The sequence below is a fragment of the Xenopus tropicalis genome, chromosome 7 (genome assembly GCF_000004195.4).
Source record: "Xenopus tropicalis strain Nigerian chromosome 7, UCB_Xtro_10.0, whole genome shotgun sequence".
NCBI classification, from domain to species: Eukaryota; Metazoa; Chordata; class Amphibia; order Anura; family Pipidae; genus Xenopus; species Xenopus tropicalis.
The window spans coordinates 70,134,397-70,156,610 of record NC_030683.2 but is presented as its reverse complement, the minus strand read 5'-3'; the positions used below and the strand labels follow the sequence as shown (position 1 = coordinate 70,156,610).

General features: G+C 39.3%; 1 protein-coding gene across 4 annotated transcripts in view; it reads right to left on the bottom strand.

Annotated features, from left to right (window-relative positions):
• Nucleotides 1-22,214, bottom strand: part of zbtb44 (zinc finger and BTB domain containing 44) — a 39,445-nt gene that overhangs the window by 15,292 nt on the left and 1,939 nt on the right. For 3 of the 4 annotated variants that reach the window (XM_012966742.3, NM_001078991.1, XM_031905182.1), the window contains 2 exon segments: nucleotides 13,929-14,982; nucleotides 2,239-2,323 (listed from right to left, as the gene is read on the bottom strand). In XM_012966742.3, the coding sequence (XP_012822196.1) occupies nucleotides 2,239-2,323; nucleotides 13,929-14,931 (1,088 nt within the window). In that variant the 5' untranslated portion in view covers nucleotides 14,932-14,982. 4 annotated transcript variants of the gene reach the window in all.

Below are 22,214 nucleotides of genomic sequence, written 5' to 3'. Positions count from 1 at the left end.
TAATCTGGTCTATGCTGTCTGCATGTGCCATTCTGTGGACATAGTTGTTAGAGGGTCTCTTAAGTGTTTAATTATGTTTTAAAGGTTGCTGTTTTATCTATCTGAGAGGAGGAGGAGGCATATGGATTTAAGGGTATGTCCTAGTATGAACATTTTTTTTCATATGAGTGATTGGTGATATCCATGCATTGAGCACCAACCATTCGGTTTTTGGTGTGCTGCCACGATTAATGTGGATTTGGTCTTAAAAGGTCTTTTGATAACATGGGTGTGGTTTAAAATTCTAATTCTTCTACTTCTGAAGTGCACTGCACAAGTCCCCGAAATTAAATGTTTCCTTATTCAGTGTCCACCCCAGGCAGTCACCCTGCATTATTTTGTAAGCTGCCTGGTTCAGTTCCCACCTCTCTAATGAATACAATATGCCACAAACTTCCTCCAACATCGCTCACCTTAAAGGAACAGTTCAGTGTAAAAATGAAACTGGGTAACCTGGATAGACTGTGCAAAATAAAAAAATATTTCTAATATAATTAGGCAAAAATGTGACCTATGAAGGCTGGAGTAAGTGGATGTTTAACATAATAGCCAGAACACTACTTTCTGCTTCCAACTCTCTAACCTCTTAGTTAGTCAGTGACTTTAGGGGGGGGGCACATGGGACATAATTGTTCATTTAGTTGAGTGAGTATGCAGCTCAGTTTTAAAAAAAAATAATAATAGCTAAACAGTTTTGTCCTATGTGGCCCCCTCTCAAGTCACTGAATGGTTACTGACTGTTAACAGCTTAGAGATCTGAAAGCAGGAAGTAGTGTTCTGGCTATTAATTTACTCCAGCCTTTATAGATTACATTTTTGGCTAGCTAACTATATTGAAAACATTTTTTATTTTAATAGATGTTTTAATAGATGAGTTATTAAGCCTCAGCTCCAGTAGTCAGAGGAGAGTCCCTGAACCCTTCACTACTTTGCCAAGTTTGGGTGGAAAGCCACAGGTTAGTGGTGACTAAGGCCCAAAGACCACTGGCAAACACTATGTAAGACGTTATAAATAGGCACAGATGAGTGATAATACCTGAGGCAACAACAGGATTATACAATTGACAGATGTCAAGCAGTTTTATAATTTCCAATAACATTGTTATACCTGCTATTACCTGCTATCGGAACAGAAGTGGAGGCGCATAAATGGGGAATTGGCATAAGAACACCAAAATGTTATCTGATGGCTTTGCAGACTGGTGAAACTGTCCCTACAAAGTCGAAGTACCAACAGGTTCACCACATGCATACAGGAAGACTAAAACATATAAACTGCCTGATTATTTTTACATGAAAGACCACTTTTATGTAAAGTGGGCTGATGGATTCTGGCATTTTTTAATACTTTATTTATTTCCATATAAACCATTGAAAGCAGGACAAAGATTGCATTAATGCATTAAAGGACAAGGAAAGCCCACTGAACATGTCTTTCTACATCAAAAGACTTACTTTAATAACTTCAGCAGCGCTCTGTAATCCCCTCCAACAGCAGTCATTTTCAAATAGCACTATCAGGCAGAGAAAACTATGCTGACGTGTCTATTTTGAATCTCCCATGAAGCTGCATTTCCTGACAAGACCAAGACCCATGATTCTGTGCAGTAGTGTCTCCCAGGAAAGCAGAACGGATTAAGTAGCAGAGTAGAAGTAATTAGTAACCTCCCGGATGTCCCCCCACCCACCCCTGACCCCAGCCGTTGCTTCTGGTTGTCATGGCGATGCACAGATTCCAATTACAGCGCACAAGAGAAAGAGAGAGTGGGATATGTTGGCATAGGCGCAGAGACAACCCATCTGCCATCTTGAGGATGTCACCGCATAAATCGTGGCAGCGTGGAAAAGACTGGAGGAGACGTTCACAAATCTGCCCGATGTGATAGTTTACTGCCAGATAAAAGAAGTCCATTATGCAAGGGGATTACTTGGGCTTTGGTTATCTACCTTGCAAGGACCAAACATGGAGTAGCTTTAATATCCCTGTTTGTTTAAGAAATAACAAAAACAACCGGCAAAATGTATGGACATCGCCAGCCTGGTACATTTCAAAGTTTTTTCTTTACATGAAACAAGAACTTTTACTATAGACTTTTTTACTAGTTCTTTCTGCCCATTTAACAGATTAAGTTCATTTTTACATATGCATAATACATATTAAACATATTTGATAAGAAAACATTCAGAGGAAACATATACCTGTCATCGTCATCTGCATGAACACTGGTGCTGGCGGTACTCTGGAGTGTGGGCAGCCCCTCACTGACACCTTCATCAATAGAACCTGAATTAAGGTATGAGACAAGTCTATCAACAATGCTTTCTCTGCTTTACAAATATCCATACTATAGTACAATTTTAAAATTATTAAAAAGGAAATAGATTAAACTAATCAGATCATTGAAAATAATATAATGTATCATTTTACCACTGTTTAGCTTATAGAACTAAGAACACCAAACAAAACAATTTTATATACATTTCAATATAATGGACTGTTATTTTGCACTTGTAAAAACTGCTTAATTGCTTCAGAACACTAAAAAAGTAGTTTATATAAATAAGCTGCTACATAGCCATAGGGACATGGGCAGATTTCAGGTCAAAACGGTAGCCTTGAGAATTTTCATGTTAAAATGTGCGGATGGGGGGGTGTTTGGGGTGGCGGGGGGGTTTGGGGTGGTCACCTAATCATGCATGGGGAAAAAAAAATACCGTCAAATACCGTGATACCGATATAATTTTGAAAAATACCGTGATATAAATTTTTGGTCATACCGCCCAGCACTAATACTGACACAAAAAACTAACTTATGAATCTACATAAAAAGTTACCTATGGGTCATGTTGATCTTTTTTCACTGTTAGGGCTGGTTTTGTATGTAATTCATTCAGTATCTCTTTAAAGCTCTTGTTGACCACTGGAAGTCTTTCTTTGCCAGCACATAATTTACAAGTAAAGGGAGCCATTTTAGTATTGTTTAAATCTCAACTGATGCTCTTATTGATGTGCTGAAAAACTATATTAAATTAAAGGGAACCTGTCACCTGGACATAAAAAGCTGTATGATAAAAGCCCTTTTCACATTAAATATGAAACCCAGATTCCTTTTTTTCTTAACACATCCATACCCATTATAAAGGCATTTAAAAATCCCAGCTGTCAATCATAAATTGCCTGCCCCGCCTCTATGCCTTAGGCATAGAGGTGGGGCAGACAATAACTTTAGCTTTCCATTCAGCACTTCCTAGATGTCACTGATCTCCAGACTTTCCCCTCTCTCCTCAGCATCTAACTGTGTAGCCAGTGCATGGGCCTTTATATCTGGTCCTCCATTTTATCACATTATCAAAACTTAGGCATGGTGTAAAGCTCGACTTACTAACAGTGTCCACAAAATGGTGCCTGTCTGCTTACTGTGACTGTGTAATTCCAAGACTATAGGAAACAATATTTATTTTATTTAAATAGTGTAAGTTAAGTTTATTTTGCTCAACTAACATGATGGAAGTAAATTTGAATTTTTTTTTTTTAGAGTGACAGGTACCCTTTAAATGCAGCCAAGCACTGGAATATAAAAAGACCACATAACATTCACAAAAGGCGAATACCTCTTTTTCAAAGTGAGCTTAAGGTCAAGTGAGGGCCATAAATATTTGGACAGTGACACAATCTTTATCATTTTGGCTCAATATACCACCACAATGAATTTAAAATGAACCACACAAGATGTAATTAAAGGTAGACCTTTAGCTTTAATTTAAGTGGTTTAACAAAATCATAGAAGTTGTTTAGCAATTCCCCCATTTCCAGGGGCTCAAAATTAATTTGACAAACACAACTACAAATATATAATGTTCATTTTCAATACTTGTTGAATATCCCCTGCAGTCAATGACTGCCTGAAGTCTGGAACCCATAAGCATCACTAATTGCTGCATTTCCTTTCTAGTGATGCTTTGCCAGGCCTTCACCACAGCTGTTTTCAGCTGTGACTTATTTGTTGGTATTTCTGCCTTCAGTTTTGTTTTTTAGCAATTGAAATGCATGTTTAATAGTGATCATGTGACTGACTGGGCCTTTAAAGTATATTCTACTTCTTTGCCTTCAAAAGCTCTTTCGCTGTATATGTTATTCATGTATATGTTGGGTCACTGTCTCTCTAATGTGAAACGCTGTTTTGCAGAATTTGGCAAAATCTAAGCATTTATAATTCATTTATACACCTTGGAATTAATCCTGTTGCTTCTGTCAGGAGTCATTTAACCAATAATCCACAGTAACCCAATTTCACTGGCAGCCATACATGTCCATGCCTCCACCATGTTTAACATGATGTGGTATGCTTAAGATCATAAGCCTTTCCTTCCATTCTCCATACTCTTATTTTCCCAGTATTCTAAAACATGCTAATCTTTGTTAATATGTCCAAAAATATTGATCCAGAACTGAGCTAGCTATTCTGGCCTTCCTATTCTTTGGGCTTACAACCATCTGGGTTTATTTCCATGAAATGTTCTATTAGTTGTAGACTCTGCAAATAATACCCTGCCTTCTGGGATGTGTTCAGAAATTGGTAAGAAGTTGTGAATGGGTTTTCTTTTCCAAGGAAATAATTTTTCAGTTATCTAGCACAGTTGTTCTTGAGCTCACTAGTGTGTTTGTTCTTTTGTATTTGTTTACTAAAATTTAATTTGACCCCTATGTTTATGCTATGTTTTTAAAGTGGTTTTCTTTTCTTCATCCTAATGATGGCCTACTTTACTACTTACAGTGACAGATCTTTGTAACTCATATTGAAAGTTTACAGCAACAGATTCTAAATGCAAATTCTTCACTTGGAATCAACTCCAGACCTATAAACTGCGGAAATTATGAGGGAAATGCCCACACCTGGCCATGGAACAGTTGGTCAGTCAATATTCCACTTTTATACCACATTTTTCACCACTTTTGGTCCCTTAAAAAGGAAGGGACTAATATAAACATAGTCTTTCAGCCACATTATATAACTTTATAGCTAAAATAACAATAACTTTTCAGTAACCAAATATTTATGGACATCGGACGCACAGTGTAATGGTTCAATAAAAGAAGCCCACTGGATTCTAAACCATTTGGAGTAGTGGTCTGTGACTGTGAACATGTTGTTTCAAATAATAAACCGTGATAGCTACAAAAGTTTGAATAAAAATAAAAAATGTAGAACATACATGATAATGTTTCTGTCTATTTCTATATAAGCAAATGTTGCTTTCTGTCAGGAACTGCATTATGCATCACAAGTCGTCTCTCATGTAGCCACTACAGAATACTTTTGGTCATCTGACCAAAAAAATTCAGTTTAAAGCTTCATCAGACATTAGCTGGTGCAGTGCCAAGCTCCTTAGGCTTAATTTACTCTTGCTTGAATATGTGCCCTCCAGGAGAAGAATATAACAACAAGACTGTTTTGCACTGAGCTCTGTCAAGTGACAGCAGAAAAGTATGCAGCCAGGGATAGTCTAATACGTATCTGGATGACTGCAGCCTACATTCTGCAGAAGCAGACCAGAAATGTACCGTATTTTGTATTAAGTAACATTTGACTTCGTTTATGTTAAGTGGGGATGGTAATATTGGGAAAGAATCCCTGTAATTAACTTTAATTAAGAGAGACTGTTGTCGAATAATGTGCTTGAAAACAATATGTAATCTTTTTTTATTTCTATTTGGGGTGACTTCCTTATATGCCCCAATAATTACATATGTGCCCTCTTAGGGCTCTGGCACACGGGGAGATTAGTCGCCCGCGACAAATCTCCCTGTTCGCGGGTGACTAATCTCCCCGGATTGCCATCCGACCGGCGAAAATGTAAATCGCCGGTGGGATGGCATGCCTTGAGAGGAAACTTGCGTATGCCATCCCACCGGCGATTTACATTTTCGCCGGTGGGATGGCAATCCGGGGAGATTAGTCGCCCACGAACAGGGAGATACGAAAATTTTATAAACTTACGGATCGTAAGTACAAAATTTTCATATTCATACGAAAATAATTTTCTTGACATTTGCGATCATCAGAAATGATCAGATATCGTGATTCCGATTTGTACATCATTGAATCAGCCCCTAAATGTATTTCTACATCTGTGGCCGTTGTAGGTTTACTAGAACTAGAATTCAGTTTTTTGGTGGGGTATAAATATAATCATTTTGGCTACTTCATTCTGCATGTCATATTAACTTAATTTAGCTGGGGAACATTACACTAACACGTTGACATTCCTGCTATAAGAAACTAAAGCATAACTTAGAAAAATATGGGAATTTTTCCACTACTACACGCATTCTTATTTCAAATTGCAAGCTTTTGTTTTTGGATATCAGAACTAGTTACATGAATGTGTTACAAACAAATTCGTAACACATGCCATAAACTCTAGCTTCCTGACTGAGTATGACATAGATGAGACAAATGGAAAGTATTTGATTACTTCACTGGGAATTAGTGAAAGTCATTTAAGAAATGAAACAGGGCATTTTGCCTTGCTAGGCAAAACAGCTTAAAAATAGCTGAACATTCCTTAACAATAGGATAATAATGTGATATTAAAACACAGAATACAAACTGTTCACTACTTATGAATGCGATTTCCTTGCTTACGCATCAGCAAAACCATGCCATATGCATTCAAGCTGGAGGAACATAACATTTCAAGAAAGACATTAATGTGGTCAAAGATCAGCTAACCAGGTGATGGTGCGGGGGGGGGGGGAATTTGAGTTTTACTTTAAAGGAACAGTAACTCCAAAAAATGAAAGAGCTTTAAAGTAATAAAAATATAATGCACTGTTGCCCTGCACTGGTAAAACTGGTGTGTTTGCTACTGTAACACTACTATAATTTATATAATAAGCTGCTGGGTAGCCATGGGGGCAGCCATTCAAGCTGGAAAAAAGGAGAAAAGGCACAGGTTACATAGCAGATAACTAGTAGATAAGCCCCATATAATGGGGGTTTGTCTGTTATCTGCTAAGTTACCTGTGTCTTTTCTCCTTTGAATGGCTGCCTCCATGGCTACATAGCAGCTTATTTATATAAATTATAGTAGACTTTCTGAAATAAACACACAACTTTTACCAGTGCAGGGCAGCACCACATTATATTTTAGTTACTTTTATACACTTTCATTTTTTTGGTGTTACTGTACCTTTAAGAAAAAAAAAAGTTAAAAGGAGGCAAAGCAGGGTCTTAAAGGTCAACAGGAGCATAATGAGCTGTAGTTTAGGATTATGAATCCTTTTTATTAATATTTATCACAGAAGATTAGCTGTTGGGCAGTTAATATTGGGGGTTATACATTGTTTTGGAGGGACAGGGGCAATAGAAAAAGAGGAGGAGTGTGTCTGTTCGTTAAGCAGGGATTAAAAGCAAATACTAAAGAGGATATCCTGTGTCTCGGGCGACTAATCTCCCCGAAATGCGACCCCACCGGCGAAAATGTAAATCGCGGGTGGGATGGCATACACGGCATCGCGATTTCACTGAAATCGCGCAAGTTTCCTTTCGAAGATGGCAATTCGGGTAGATTAGTCGCCCACGAACAGGGAGTTTTGTCGCGGCCGACTAATCTCCCCATGTGCCAGAGCCCTTACAAGTGTTGTAACACAGCAATCCGGAAGGCAAAGATAGAAAATGAGGAGCGCATCGCAGCAGAGGCCAAGACTAACCCCAAAAAGTTTTTTAAGTATATTAATAGTAAAAAGATGCAGGTTAAGGGTGTGTGGCCCCATTGAGTTTTAGTAACAATATGGTTACAGCGGATACAGAAAAGGCAGATGTGCTTAAAGGAACAGTAACACCAAAAAATGAAAGTGTATAAAAGTAACTAAAATATAATGTGCTGCTGCCCTGCACTGGTAAAAGTTGTGTGTTTACTTCAGAAAGTCTACTATAATTTATATAAATAAGCTGCTATGTAGCCATGGGGGCAGCCATTCAAAGGAGAAAAAGCACAGGCACATAGCAGATAAAACACTATTGTATTCTACAGAGCTTATCTGTTATCTGCTATGTAACCTGTGCCTTTTCTCCTTTTTTCCAGCTTGTATGGCTGCCCCCATGGCTACACAGCAGCTTATTATATAAATTATAGTAGTGTTACTGTAGCAAACACACCAGTTTTACCAGTGCAGGGCAACAGTGCATTATATTTGTATTACTTTAAAGCTCTTTTGTTTTTTGGTGTTACTGTTCCTTTAACCAGTTCTTTTCTTCTGTGTATACAGTAGAGGAGCCAGAGTGCCAAGTCCCACCCAATAGCTGCGCTGTTGCCTCAGCTCCAACTACACAGTGGTTGACACAGGATATGATGGCCCTTGTTTCTGATATTCTTAGACTCGCTTTCATCAGGTATGCTACCTAGGGATTGGAAGAAGGCGAATGTCATTCCTATATTTAAGAAGGGAGTAAGATCTCATCCTGGCAATTATAGGCCTGTAAGTTTGACATCCGTGGTGGGCAAGTTATTTGAAAGCTTGTTAAGGGATCACATACAAAATTATGTACTGGAGAATGCCATTATGAGCAGTAATCAGCATGGCTTTATGAAGGACAGGTCATGTCAGACCAATTTAATTGCTTTTTATGATGAGGTAAGTAAAGGTGGCCATACACGAGCAGATCCGCTCGCTTGGCGATGTCGCCAAGCGAGCGGATCTTCCCCCGATATCCCCACCTATGGGTGGGCGATATCGGGGACCATTTAGGTAAAAAAAAAAATAATCCGATCGTTTGGCCCTGGGGCCAGACGATCGGATTATGTGGGCGGCAATGGGGCAGTCGGATCGGGGACCGCATCAACGAGCCGATGCGGTCCCCGATCCGACCAGATTTTCTAACCTGGCCGATCGAGATCTGGCCAATTTCAGGCCAGATATCGGTTGGCCAGGCCGATCTGCTCTCCCCATACACGGGCCGATTAGCTGCCGAATCGGTCCAAGGGACCGATATCGGCAGCTATAGTCGGCCCGTGTACGGCCACCTTAAGAAGCTGGACAGTGGGGATGCAGTAGATATAATTTATTTGGATTTTGCCAAAGCATTTGATACCGTTCCCCACAAACCACTGCTTTCTAAGCTAAGGTCTATTGGTCTTAGTGAAGTCGTTTGCACATGGATAGAAAACTGGCTACAGGGTCGGGTACAGAGAGTGGTTGTTAATGGTACATTCTCTACTTGGAATAAGGTTCTCAGTGGGGTCCCTCAGGGTTCTGTACTGGGTCCACTTTTGTTTAATTTGTTCATAAATGACTTGGGGGAGGGTATTATAAGTAATGTATCAGTGTTTGCAGATGACACAAAACTCTGCAGACCAGTCAATTCTATCCAGGATGTGGCATCCTTGCAGCAGGATCTTGACCAACTGGCAATCTGGACGGCTAAGTGGCAGATGAGATTTAATGTGGATAAATGTAAGGTCATGCACCTGGGATGTAAAAATATGCAAGCCACTTATACCCTTCATGGGACTGCACTAGGCAAATCCATAATGGAGAAGGACCTTGGAGTCCTTGTAGATAATAAAGTTGGGTCTGTTTACACTGGAGAAGAGGCGCTTAAGAGGTGACATGATAACTATGTATAAATATATAAGGGGATCATATAATAACCTCTCTAATGTTTTATTTACCAGTAGGTCCTTCCAACGGACACGAGGGCACCCACTCCGTTTAGAAGGGAGGTTCCATTTAAATATTCGGAAAGGATTTTTTACTGTGAGAGCTGCGAAGTTCTGGAATTCCCTCCCTGAATCAGTTGTACAGGCTGATCCATTATATAACTTTAAGGGGCTGGATGGATTCTTAGCAAGTGAGGGAATACAGGGTTATGGGAGATAGCTCTTAGTACAAGTTGATCCAGGGACTGGTCCGATTGCCATCTTGGAGTCAGGAAGGAATTTTTTCCCCTCTGCGGCAAATTAGAGAGGCTTCAGATGGGGTTTTTTGCCTTCCTCTGGATCAACTAGCAGTTAGGCAGGTTAGATATAGTCATTATGGTTGAACGTTATGGACGTATGTCTTTTTTCAACCCAACTTACTATGTTACTATGTAACAAAGCATTACTATGTTACTATGTTGTAGTAAACAATACATTGTTTTATATTGTAATGAGTAAATTCTAATATTGTAAATTATGGTTTGGTTGGAAAAAAAAAAAAATACAAAAATACTTTTGTAATTTTTTGCGCAGAAATTAATTCCTAGCAAAACCACATAAATCTTTTTCTCAGGTTATATCACAAACTTTAGACCTACAATCAGGAACAGGGCTACCAATACAAAAGAAAAATCTTTTACCCAAATGACTTAATTTAATACTGTATTCTCCCCCTAAGAGTTGGCGCTCAGAAACCACCACTTGTGATAAAATCAATCAATTTATTTAAAATCAGAGTACAAAGTTACATTTTTTTTATTACAGTATTACAGTATTATGTAGTTCATCCAAGAAAATGTGTGATTAGCCTATTACATAGGACAGTGTGTTCAAATTTTGATTTATCAATAGTACAGATTTATATAAAAAGATCTCTAATACAGATAAATAAATATACCTTAGTTTAGGTATATTTATTTATCTGTATTAGAGATCTTTTTATATAAATCTGTACTACTGATAAATCAAAATTTGAACACACTGTCCTATGTAATATGCTAATCCCACATATTTTCTTGGATGAACTACATAATACTGTTTAAAAAAAAAAAAAAATTTAACTTTGTACTCTGATTTTAAATAAATTGATTGATTTTATCACAAGTGGTGGTTTCTGAGCGCCAACTCTTAGGGGAGAATATTGGAAGCACTTTAAGGATTTGATAGAGGAAGGCAGCTGAAAAGAGCACGTGGTATATGAATTATAATTGAATAGATATAAAAAATACTTTTTTCTCTCTTCTCACATGGTTTCTTGACTGTAGTAAATTCACTTTAACATTGATAACTGGTTTAAAGCGTGGATAAGGATTGTACACATTTTAATTTAATACTGCTAGGAGTGATTTAAGAACAAAGCTTCTTAAAAATGTATGTTTTATCTGCTCCGTGTTGCTCCAGCAGACTACCATGGTGGTCAGAGTGCTAAAAATCCCACAATTCAGGAAAAGCAATGCCTTAAGCAGAAAAAGGCAGTGAAAACAGATTACACCCCGAAAAGCTAACTTGGCCTTTTGGAATGGTGGCCGCTAGCCACTGGCTTTGTGAATTTTTAAACAAAGTATATTGCCGGTGTGAAATTCTAAAAGTGCTGTGCAAAAAAACATAGGTGTAAGCAATTTATGAAGACCTATGAGTAGCCTGAAACACACTGCCACAAAAGCGCAAAAGAACCCCCTTAAATTTGTTTATTCTGACAAATAAACAGCAAATGTACTCCAAAATGGGCTGGACAATTATTGGCACCCTTTCAAAATTGTGCATAAATAAGATTGTTTCAAACATGTGACGCTCCTTTAAACTCACCTAGGGGAAATAACAGGTGTGGGCAGATAAAAGCAGATGAAAAGGAGAGAAGTTCACTTAGGGGCACATTCATGAAAACAAGAGTTCGAATCCCGAATGGGATAAATTCGGATTGGATACGAAAATTTCTGAAGATCGCAAATATCAAGAATATGCTTACGAAAAAATCGTATTAGTCACGAAAAAATCGTATTGGCAATCCGAAAATCACAAAATTTTGAATTGAACGATCGTAAAATGCAGGAAAACCTTTCCGACTTTGATCCTTCTGTGCATGATTTTGGAAACCTCCCATAGGAATCAATGGCACTCTGCAGCTCCAACCTGGCCCAAGGAAAGTCACAATAACGAAGCTTAAATGAATCCGAAAATTTCGTACTAGGCGCAACAATAGGATTTTGTTGCGCAAATTTTGTCGCAAAGTACGAAAAAATTGCAAAAACACAGTACCTAGAATAAAATATGGTGGAGGTTCAATGATGTTTTGGGGTTGTTTTGCTGCCTCTGGCACTGGGTGCCTTGAATGTGTGCAAGGCATCATGCAATCTGAGGATTACCAAAGGATTTTGGGTCGCACTGTAGAGTCCAGTGTCAGAAAGCTGGGTTTGCGTCCGAGATCTTGGGTTTTCCAGCAGGACAATGACCCAAAACATACGTAAAAAAGCACCCAGAAATGGATGGCAACAATGCACTGGAGAGTTCTGAAGTGGCCAGCAATGAGTCCAGATCTAATCTGTGGAGAGATCTTAAAATTGCTGTTGGGAAAAGGCCCCCTTCCAATAAGAGAGACCTGGAGCAGTTTGCAAAGGAAGAGTGGTCCAAAATTCCTGGTGAGAGGCATAAGAAGCTTATTGATGGTTATAGGAAGCAACTGATTTCAGTTATTTTTTCCAAAGGGTGTGCAACCAAATATTAAGTTAAGGGTGCCAATAATTTTGTCCAGCCCATTTTTTGGAGTTTTGTGTGGCATTATGTCCAATATGCTTTTTTCCCTCCCTTTTTTTTGTTCTGTTCCAATAAACATGTGTATAGCAAAACATGTGTTACTGCAATACTTTTCTGTGAGAAATACTTGATTTTCTGGAAAAATTTCTGGGGTGCCAACAATTTGGGCCATTATATATATGCTACTGTAAGTCACAGAAGTATATTTTAATTGCAGTTTAGATGTTTACATTTAATTTAAAGTCAGTTGTGGGGAACTCATTAAGCACATCTTCCTTCTAGAGGTGACACAATGCAAAACATTGTGTCACCTCCAGATATCTCTGGAGAATCATTCAGTAAAATACTTGTTCTGTACAAACTGTTTTACAAAAATGTTGCTACGTTTTACAAAAGGTTATTTACTATTAGCCAAGATGCAAGTGCGGCATTAAAAAGGCACTTGACACTTGCTTCTACCACCAGTCACTTATGAATACAGTGTTTCTGATTGTAGACAGTAATACATTTATTGAGAAAATGCAAGTCTTGGCTTCATTTTGGACCTGTGAAAATTCACAGATGTGCACGATAGCTTGTAAAGCACAAAAAACCTGGCAGATAATGACATTATTTGCGCTTTGCTCCACGCCCTTCGCAAACAGCCCCAAAACAGGGTTTGAACTGAGCACTGGATTAGAAAAACAATGTTATATACTAAGGGGCCCATTTACTTACTCACAAACCTGGCCGAATGCGTCCGATTGCGTTTTTTTCGTAATGATCGGTATTTGGCGATTTTTTCGGAAAATTATCGCGACTTTTTCGTTGCCATCCGAATGTTGCGTAAAATCTGGCGATTTTTTCGTAGCGTTAAAACTTGCGTGAAAAGTTGCGCCTTTTTCGTAGCCATTCCGAAAGTTGCGCAAAATGTTGCGATTTTTTCGTAGAGTTCGGATTCATTCAAGCTTCAGTATGGTGACTTTTCTTGGGCCAGGTTGGAGCTGCAGGGTGCCATTGAGTCCTATGGGAGGCTTCCAAAATCATGCTAAGTCTGAAAGTTTCGGCCGCCGCTTACAAGCGCTCAATCCGAAAAAGTCGCGACAAGATACGAGCGAATCGTAATGGCTACGGAAAACTCGAGTTTTTTTGCGAAAATCGTATTGGTAACGAAAAAGTTGCGACAATTTCCGAAAAGTCGTAAAGGCGCCGAAAAAAATCGCAAAAAATGCGAAAAAGGCGCAAAATGTTCGTTTTCCAATCGGAATTTTTCCAATTCGGATTCAAATTTGTGTCTTAGTAAATCAGCCCCTAAGTGTATTTTTGGCAAGGTAGTCCAATCCTTACTGTCTGGCATAGGGCAGGCAGTAAATGTAGGGCCCTGTTGCAGCCTGTACAAAGTTGTTTCTACAGCATGTAAACAGTGCATAAAGAAACAACATTTTTACATTTCTTACCTATGGAAGACGACTGTGGGCTGATTAACAAGTCCTCCTGAACTTGCTCACTTCCAGGGACAGTCTGCTGGTCACTCATCGAGCTTTGAGATGCACTCACAGGCTGAGACACCTCTTCATGCACCTCTTCATCACTTAACCTTTCAACTTTGACTCTAACATCATCCTCCATTACCAAGGGAGAACTTACTTTAGTGCTTTCGCAGGCAACATAATCTGTTACCCTCCTAGCAACTTCAGATGGTCCAGGTAGTTCCAATGTTCTGGACTCAATTTGCTTTACTTTTTCAGACTGTATCCTTCGATCAATGCCAAAGGGGAAAGTCCAAGGAAAAGCATGCGAAGAGTCTACTGATTGATTCCTTGCCTCTGCATAGGAAGGTGTAGGGTTTAAAACTTGTGGAGAGCTTGTTTGTGTATTGCATTTCAGTGGACTTTCAGGTGACATAACAATGTAACTTTTTCGCTTGCGTCTGGATTCTCGACAGATGGGAATTGTTCTCTCCACAACACTGCATTCTGAAGAGACAGGTGAAAGGCTACCATCCCTAAAATTATTGCAGTTAACAGGGTTTTCCTGTCCTGTGTCAAGAATCTTTTCTTGTTGTGTGTTCCATAAAATACTGGACTTCATGAACTCTGAACATGTGCTTGCAACACTGAACATCTGCATGTAACTTGCAGCAGCTAATACATCAATAATATTTTCGGTATTGATAGATAATGTTGCAGTGTACGCATATTCCAAGAGTGGGGTAAAGCCTGTTACAGTGACATGATGCAAGTCAAGAACACACTGGCTACTGTCCTCTGCCTGACCAACAAGCTTGGTTCGGAAAAACTCACTACATGCTGCCAAGACCACTTTGTGTGCACGAAAGATTTTATCCTGCACACGAATAGTGATGTCACAAAAATGTCCATCATTACGCAACATGTTCAGCTTTCCCAGCATTTCTTGGCTGTGTCCAGGAGAATTGTGAGTAAATGTCTTCACACCCATTCTGACTTGCAGCTGAATCACTTTTCAAAACAGAATACAGCAGCACTCAGTCTGAAAAACAAAAAAAAAAATCAGAGTTTAAATCGGAAATTAAAGAATCAGCTAGTAAAAAGAGTCTAAAAGTGGCCATACATGGGCCGATAGAAGCTGCCAACAGATAGAGTTGGCAGATTATTGGCCCTATATGAGGCCCTCATACGAGCCTGGCTGACCGATATCTGGGTGAAATTGCCCATATTAGAAAAATTCCATTGGGGCGAGGAGTGCATTGGTTTGTTGATGCGGCCCTCACCGATGACCTGCATTCCCTCAATGATCCATTGGCCCTCAGACCAAACAATCAGATTAATCCGATATCGTGGAGATAGTATATTGGGGAAATATTTGCTCATTTGGCAAAATCACCAAACAAGCATATCTTTCAGTTTATGGGCAGCTTAAGTTAAAAAAAAAAAAAAAAATCTAAAAAAAATCTATCAACCTATCACAGTGCTAACAAACTTTTGCTTGCATGGGTTTTCTCCTCCTTAGTCACATAAATGTGACATACCTGTGCAGTTTTGCAAAACATTAACAGCAATTCAGTGACAAAAAAAGCCATTCTTTTATTAATTTTTTTTGTGATATGCTGAGAAAGTCAAAGTAGTAACTAAAAACGTTATATTGCAATGAGATTTTTTAAATTTAGAAATTCTTTACTGTTTATAATGTACTACATTTTAGTTTTACATCTTACAGTTATACTCAACATGACAACAGATCTCACCTAAGTATCAACTATGATTAAAATTAATTGGTTCTAGGAATCTAGGAAGGCTGACTCATTGTTTAAACAGTGCCATGGTGAACACAGTATTTGACAGCATATGAGGAATACTTGGCCCACCCTGTGTGCCCTAGTTTGGTATCCATGGTGACTAAATTCTTCAGAGGTCTTTTGCTATCTCTCCATAAATATTAATCTGAGTTTTGTTGGGGCACTAAAGGTATGCTCAGTGTGAAGCTATCGGTGAAAAGTAAGCGTTAACACTGTGAACATTTTACCTTCGGTAAAAGAGAAAGAATAGCAAAAGCACAATATTTTACATTGTTGTCCTCAATTACAATTGTACTGTACACATCTAGAACGTGTACAGTACAGAATAACCTTTAGGGCAAAGTCACATGGGGTGAGTCATTGAGTAAGTGTAAAGGTGGCCATACACGGGCCGATTGTGGCTGCCGATATTGGTCCCTTGGACCGATTCGGCAGCTTATCGGCCCGTGTAGGGGCAGGAACGAGGGGCATGCCCGACCAATATCTGGCCTGAAATTGCCCAGATATCGATCCGGCTTGTTAAAAGATTTAGTCGGATCGAGGACTGCATCGGCTCGTTAATGTGGTCCCCGAACCGACTGGCCCATTGCTGCCATTATAATTTGACCATTTGGCCCCAGGGCCAAACAACCAAATTAGCCTACATGTTCCCCCCGATATCGCCCACCCGTAGGTAGGGATATCGAGAGAAGATCCGCTCGCTTGGCGACCTCGCCAAGCGAGCATATCTTCATGTGTATGGGCACCTTAATTTACTGCGACTAATCTTGCTGAGCATATTTGTTGTTACCACGTGTGTCTGTGCCCTTACACCTGATCAAATTTTGCTCATCAGGGCAAAGCTGTGTCTTCAACCAAATCGGAACGCCACTGCAGCATATGTAGTACAGTTTGTGTACTGTGGACGCTGGATCACAAGAGGAAGAGGTAACTCCCTCAGCCAAGGGCCGAATCCAGTTTTGGCCACTCCACCTTTTTAAAACCACACCCATGTTGTCACAAGAGCCTTTAAGACCATACCCACATTAATGGTGGTAGCACAACAATAAAATAAGTGGTTGGTGCTCACTGCAGCTATATCAACCATCACTCATGTGTAAAAAAGTTAAGTCATACCCTTACTTCCTCCCCTGTGACTAGAATAGCAACCTCCAAAACCTTAGGGACCCTCTAATTTTAGCAAATATTTTTTAATGCTAAACTCCCAGAACAAATCCCCACCAAGTTCCCCTCCCATAGGCAGCATAGGGCAGGCAGAGTATGGAACACACATGCAGAGTATGGCACACACATGCAGAGTATAGTACACACAGGTAGTCAGAGTATGGCACACATAGGTCGGCAGAGATTTTAAAAAGTTTCTTATTTCAGCCAGATGAAGCTTTTATTAACTTTTCATTTATGCAACAGATTCCCTTCATTTACAAAAAATTACTTAGATCTGCCCACACACTGCCCTCCTAAATCTGTCCTGTTCCTGAAAAATGCAACAGTTGGTGTTTACAACATAAGGCATTTATACTGTAATGGACCATTTATCAATGAGAATTTAGGTTGAGCTAATAGGAGGTAGAGCCATGTAACTTTCTTTTTCTTACTAGCATCCAGGCTATTTTGAACACCCAACTGAAAATTCACAGAAGTGGAGCTTAGACAATTTGTTGTTAATTGTTGTACAGGTATGTGATCCGTTATCCGGAAACCCATTATCCAGAAAGTTCCAAATTATGGAAAGCCCATCTCCCATAGACTTCATTTTTAACAAATTATTCTAATTTTTAGAAATTATTTCCTTTTTCTCTGTAATAAAACAGTACCTTGTACTTAATCCAAACTAAGATATAATTAAGCCTTATTGGAGGCTAAACAATCCTATTGGGTTTATTTAATGTTTAAATGATTTTTTAGTAAACCTTAAAGCATGTAGATCCAAACTACGGACAGATCCCTTAGCCAGAAGACCCCAGGTCCAGAGCATTCTGAATAACAGCTCCTATACCTTTATTGTTTTGGCATCTTTTTCTTTTTTTGCAGCCATAGACCAAAATGCTATATTTACTCCAAAATGGGGGAGTAATGCAGTTTTGCCAGTTTAACTCCACCTGTCTATTTTTCAGAATATGATACTATTAACACAAGCTATTTACTTAACTTAGCATCAACTTTAAACTAGCATTAACTCAAAGCCAACAATTTAATGCCAACGTGTATATAATTTGCAGATTTATAAATAAAGTAAGGCTTTTGCGAATTTGATGTTATTTAAATGACAATTTTAGCCAAAAAATGAATTGGTGTAACCTTACTTAGAGTGCTTCTCTGAGGACTTTTGTGATTTACATTCCTTTTCTATTTTAAGTGGTTTCTGCAGTTTTAGATTGCTAATAAAAGGCTTTCAGTTCAGCAGCTCTTTTTCAGAGTAACAGTTTCAATGACTTTTTTAAAGAGCTGCTAAGCTGAAAGGCTATTAATAAAGAGTCATAGAGGTGCCTGATTGTGGTTGATCAGCCTGTCATTTATTTGAATGCAATACATATGCCACTAGCGGTGACAGCTAGATTTTGGCCAGGAAATGAACTGAACTGAATGACAGGCCAAATTGGTCAAGATCAGGTGTACTTTTCCACCAGCCAAAAACCACAAACCTAGAATACTGCACATGTGCTCTAGGTCTTACCTTTGAAGATGCAGACACAGGGAAATCACAAACAACAACTGGATCAAAGGAGGCCTTATAACAGTGATCCCCAATCAGTGGCTCATGAGCAAGATGTTGCTCACCAACCCCTTGGATGTTGGCTCCAAACCAGGTAGTTATTTTTGACTTGGTGGCAATTTTGGTTGAATAAAGCCTTGCGTAAGTGTGCATAGAGGCTACCTAACAGCCAAACTTAGACCTTATTTGGCACCTCTATGAACTTTTATGATGTTTGTGTTGCTCTCCAAGTCTTTTAACATTTGACTGTGGTTCACAAGTAAGGGCTCTGGCACACAGGGAGATTAGTCGCCCGCGACTAATCTCCCCGAAATGCCATCCCACCGGCGAAAATGTAAATCGCCGGTGGGAGGGCATAAGCAGCGGCGCGATTTCAGTGAAATTGCGGAAGTTTCCTCTCAAGGCAACTTCTGCGATTTCACTGAAATCGCGCCGCCGCATATGCCGGGGAGATTAGTCACCCGCGAATAGGGAGATTTGTCACGGGTGACTAATCTCCCTGTGTGCCAGAGCCCTAAGAAAGGTTGGGAACCTCTGCCTTACAATCACTTCAATTAACCTAAAAAGTTCACCAATGAAACAAAAGGACTGTACCCAGAAGCGAACCAAAACATGAAATGCTGTATATCGCATTTCAATTAACTGTCTTCAGTGTTTCCCAGTAAAGAAAAAAAAAACCTACTGCACATGATCCCAACTGTATAGGGTAAAGGTTCCCATACATGGGCCGACAGTAGCTGCGGCACTCCCGACGGGCCTGCCCAAACGAACGTTTGACGGAAGAAAACTAAAATCTGAATGTGTACACCTCTAGGGCTGTGGCAGACAGGGAAATTTGTCGCGGGCGACTATACCATCCCACCGGTGAGTGTGTAAATTGCTGGTGGGATGGCATACACGGCGCGAGAGGAAACTTGAGAGGAAACTTCCGCGGCGCCGCGTATGCCATCCCACCGGCGATTTACATACAACGATCTAAAACTAATATTCAGACTGAAATTGTTGGATAAACCCTAAAAATAACAAATCGGAGGATGTTCTGAGCATGAAAAAGTTGGCAGATGCCAATTGTGCATTATAGATCCCCCAAGGATATCGTCAGATACACAATACATGTGCATATTTTATCATTATCTGGCTGAAATTTTTTGACTAAACAACTGATTACCATGGCACAAAAATTATCGGGATAATAATTTGGAGCCTACACATGGTCTAAAAAATTATACGAAATTATGTTTTGCATTGTTATATTGGTGCATGTATGGCCAGCTTAAGGTGCAGGAGCACAATAGCAATAATAAAGTCACAATCCCCCACGTTAAAGAGGACCTTAGGCATAGAGGCGGGGCAGACAATAACTTTAGCTTTCCATTCAGTACTTTGTAGATGTCACTGCACTTCTCACTTTTCCCCTCCCTCCTTACCAGGGCTGTGGAGTCGGTAGATAAATTCTCCGACTCCTCCGTTTCTGATACTTCCGACTCCAACTCCACGACTGCGACTCCTCTGTTTTTAATATGCTAATGTATATTAGCCAAAAAACTACAACTACGAGACTACAATTTTAATGTTATTGCTACTTTTTATTTCGTACCAACTTTTTTCAGGCCCCTCCCTGAAAAATCCACTAAGCGGCAAAAATTCACAAAACACATTTCAATGGGAGACTTATTTTCCCCACACAATGTTTTATTTTTTGCAGCCTTTGAAGTCTATGGGTGTTTCTTTGCAGCAAAACCTGGCAAAAACATTTTGCTGAAATTTTGACGAAAATTATACCTTCTGAAAGACATCCCAAAGAGCTAGACCCTAAACCTATGTTTGTTTTCTTAGCTTTACAGGGTGTACATATTTAAATGTTACACAAACACACTTCAGTCTACATGAACTAAACCCCTAAACAGCCTATATCTATCAGTCAAAGCCATTTAAAAATAAAATATTTTACTAAAACGAAGAAGCAAAACTGGTTAAAAACACACCCTAACCCGTTTTAGTAGTTTCTAATGTTTAATAAAAGTGATAACTTTGATGGAACTGGAAAAATATGCATAAGGGGCGGCAGGCAGTACACTTACGAGTAAAAACGGAGAATGCATGCTATCGTTAAAATGTTCTTTACATTATGTAACTACTGATACAACTTTTATATGTAACAAGCAACTTAATATCTAAAAAATAAAAATATTAAAAAAAAAAAAAAAAATCACACCCTAACCCATTTTGGATAAAAAGTCTTTATTTATATGAAACAGTATTTTAAATATCACATGCTTTATACTATCAATTTTATTTATAGACTTGAAGTGGTCAGATGAATAGTTTCATTTTATACTGGCAGAAACACTTTGTTTTAGAGTAAAACTATTTTTGAATAAGGTGTTGACATACAGTAGAACCCCGAATTTACATCTAACCTAAAAAATGAAGTTATTAAAACATAATTAAGGTGCATTTCTGAGCATAATTGCAATTTACATTCATTATCTACAGTAGAACCCCAAATTTACATCCCCGGATTTAACGTTTTCCCGCCTTTTCTGCCATTTTGTTGTGGTCCCACTAATTTGTATGCATTCCCATGGTCTCGCTTCCCGGGATTTACATTGTATTTCCAGCATTTAGCACTGTTTTAAACATGCCTCTCCCTAGCACATTGCTTAATTTTAAGCTGAAAAGGACACTTTCAGCTTTCCCCATGTCTTGCAAACGCAGGTGCCATCTTGGGAAGGTCAGCGTCACCACTTTCGCCTCATAATACACACTGTGCATGCGCACCTATCTGGGAGCTTACAAAATATTGCGAGAGTTGCACAAGCACAGGGGAATTTGTGACTGCGCAGCAGAAACACCAGTCCTTCATTAAAGGTACAATGTGCAGATTCTCTTGTACAGATTTTTGTTTTAGGAGTTATGGATGTAAATTTTTAAGTCAATGTTAACAGGTGTCTCTGTGTCAGTGTCATGGAGCAATGGGGTGTCAGTGCTGAATGCTCTTGGGGTGGAGGGGGGGGGGAAATAAAGTTCCTGTATTTATTTCCTTTAAACAGCTACATTTTAGGGCTGATTTACTAATCCACGAATCCGAATGGGAAAAATTCGGATTGGAAAACGAACATTTTGCGACTTTTTCGTAGCCGGTACGACTTGTGCGAATTGTCGCCACTTTTCCATAGCCATTACAAATTTCGTGAATTGTCGCGACTTTTTCATAGCCAGTACGACTTTCGCGAATTGTGCGACTTTCGTATTGAGCGCTCGAAAAAGTCGCAAAATACCGATCATTACAAAAAAAACGCATTCGGACGTTCGTGGATTAGTAAGTGTGCCCCTTTGTGTCTTTAACACATTACCCTGATTTTACATCTTTTTTCCATGGTCCCTTGAAAAATGTAAAATGGGGGTTCTACTGCATGTTTTATTTAATTTTAGTTTAACTCCAATTTTAGGTTTGTGAATGCCTCCTCTAAATATATAAATTCAGACTGTTTAACATGCCTCAGCTTAAGGTGGTCATACACAGGCCGATCGTAGCTGCCGATATCGGTCCCTTGGACCGATACGGCAGCTTATCGGCCCATGTAGGGGCAAAAACGACGGCCATATCTGAAATTGGCCAGATATCGATCAGGCAGGTTAAAAGATTCAGTCGGATCGGGGACCGCATCGGCTTGTTGAAGCGATCCCTGAACTGACTGTGCTATTGCCGCCGTTAGAATTCGATCGTTTGGCCCCAGGGCCACGCGA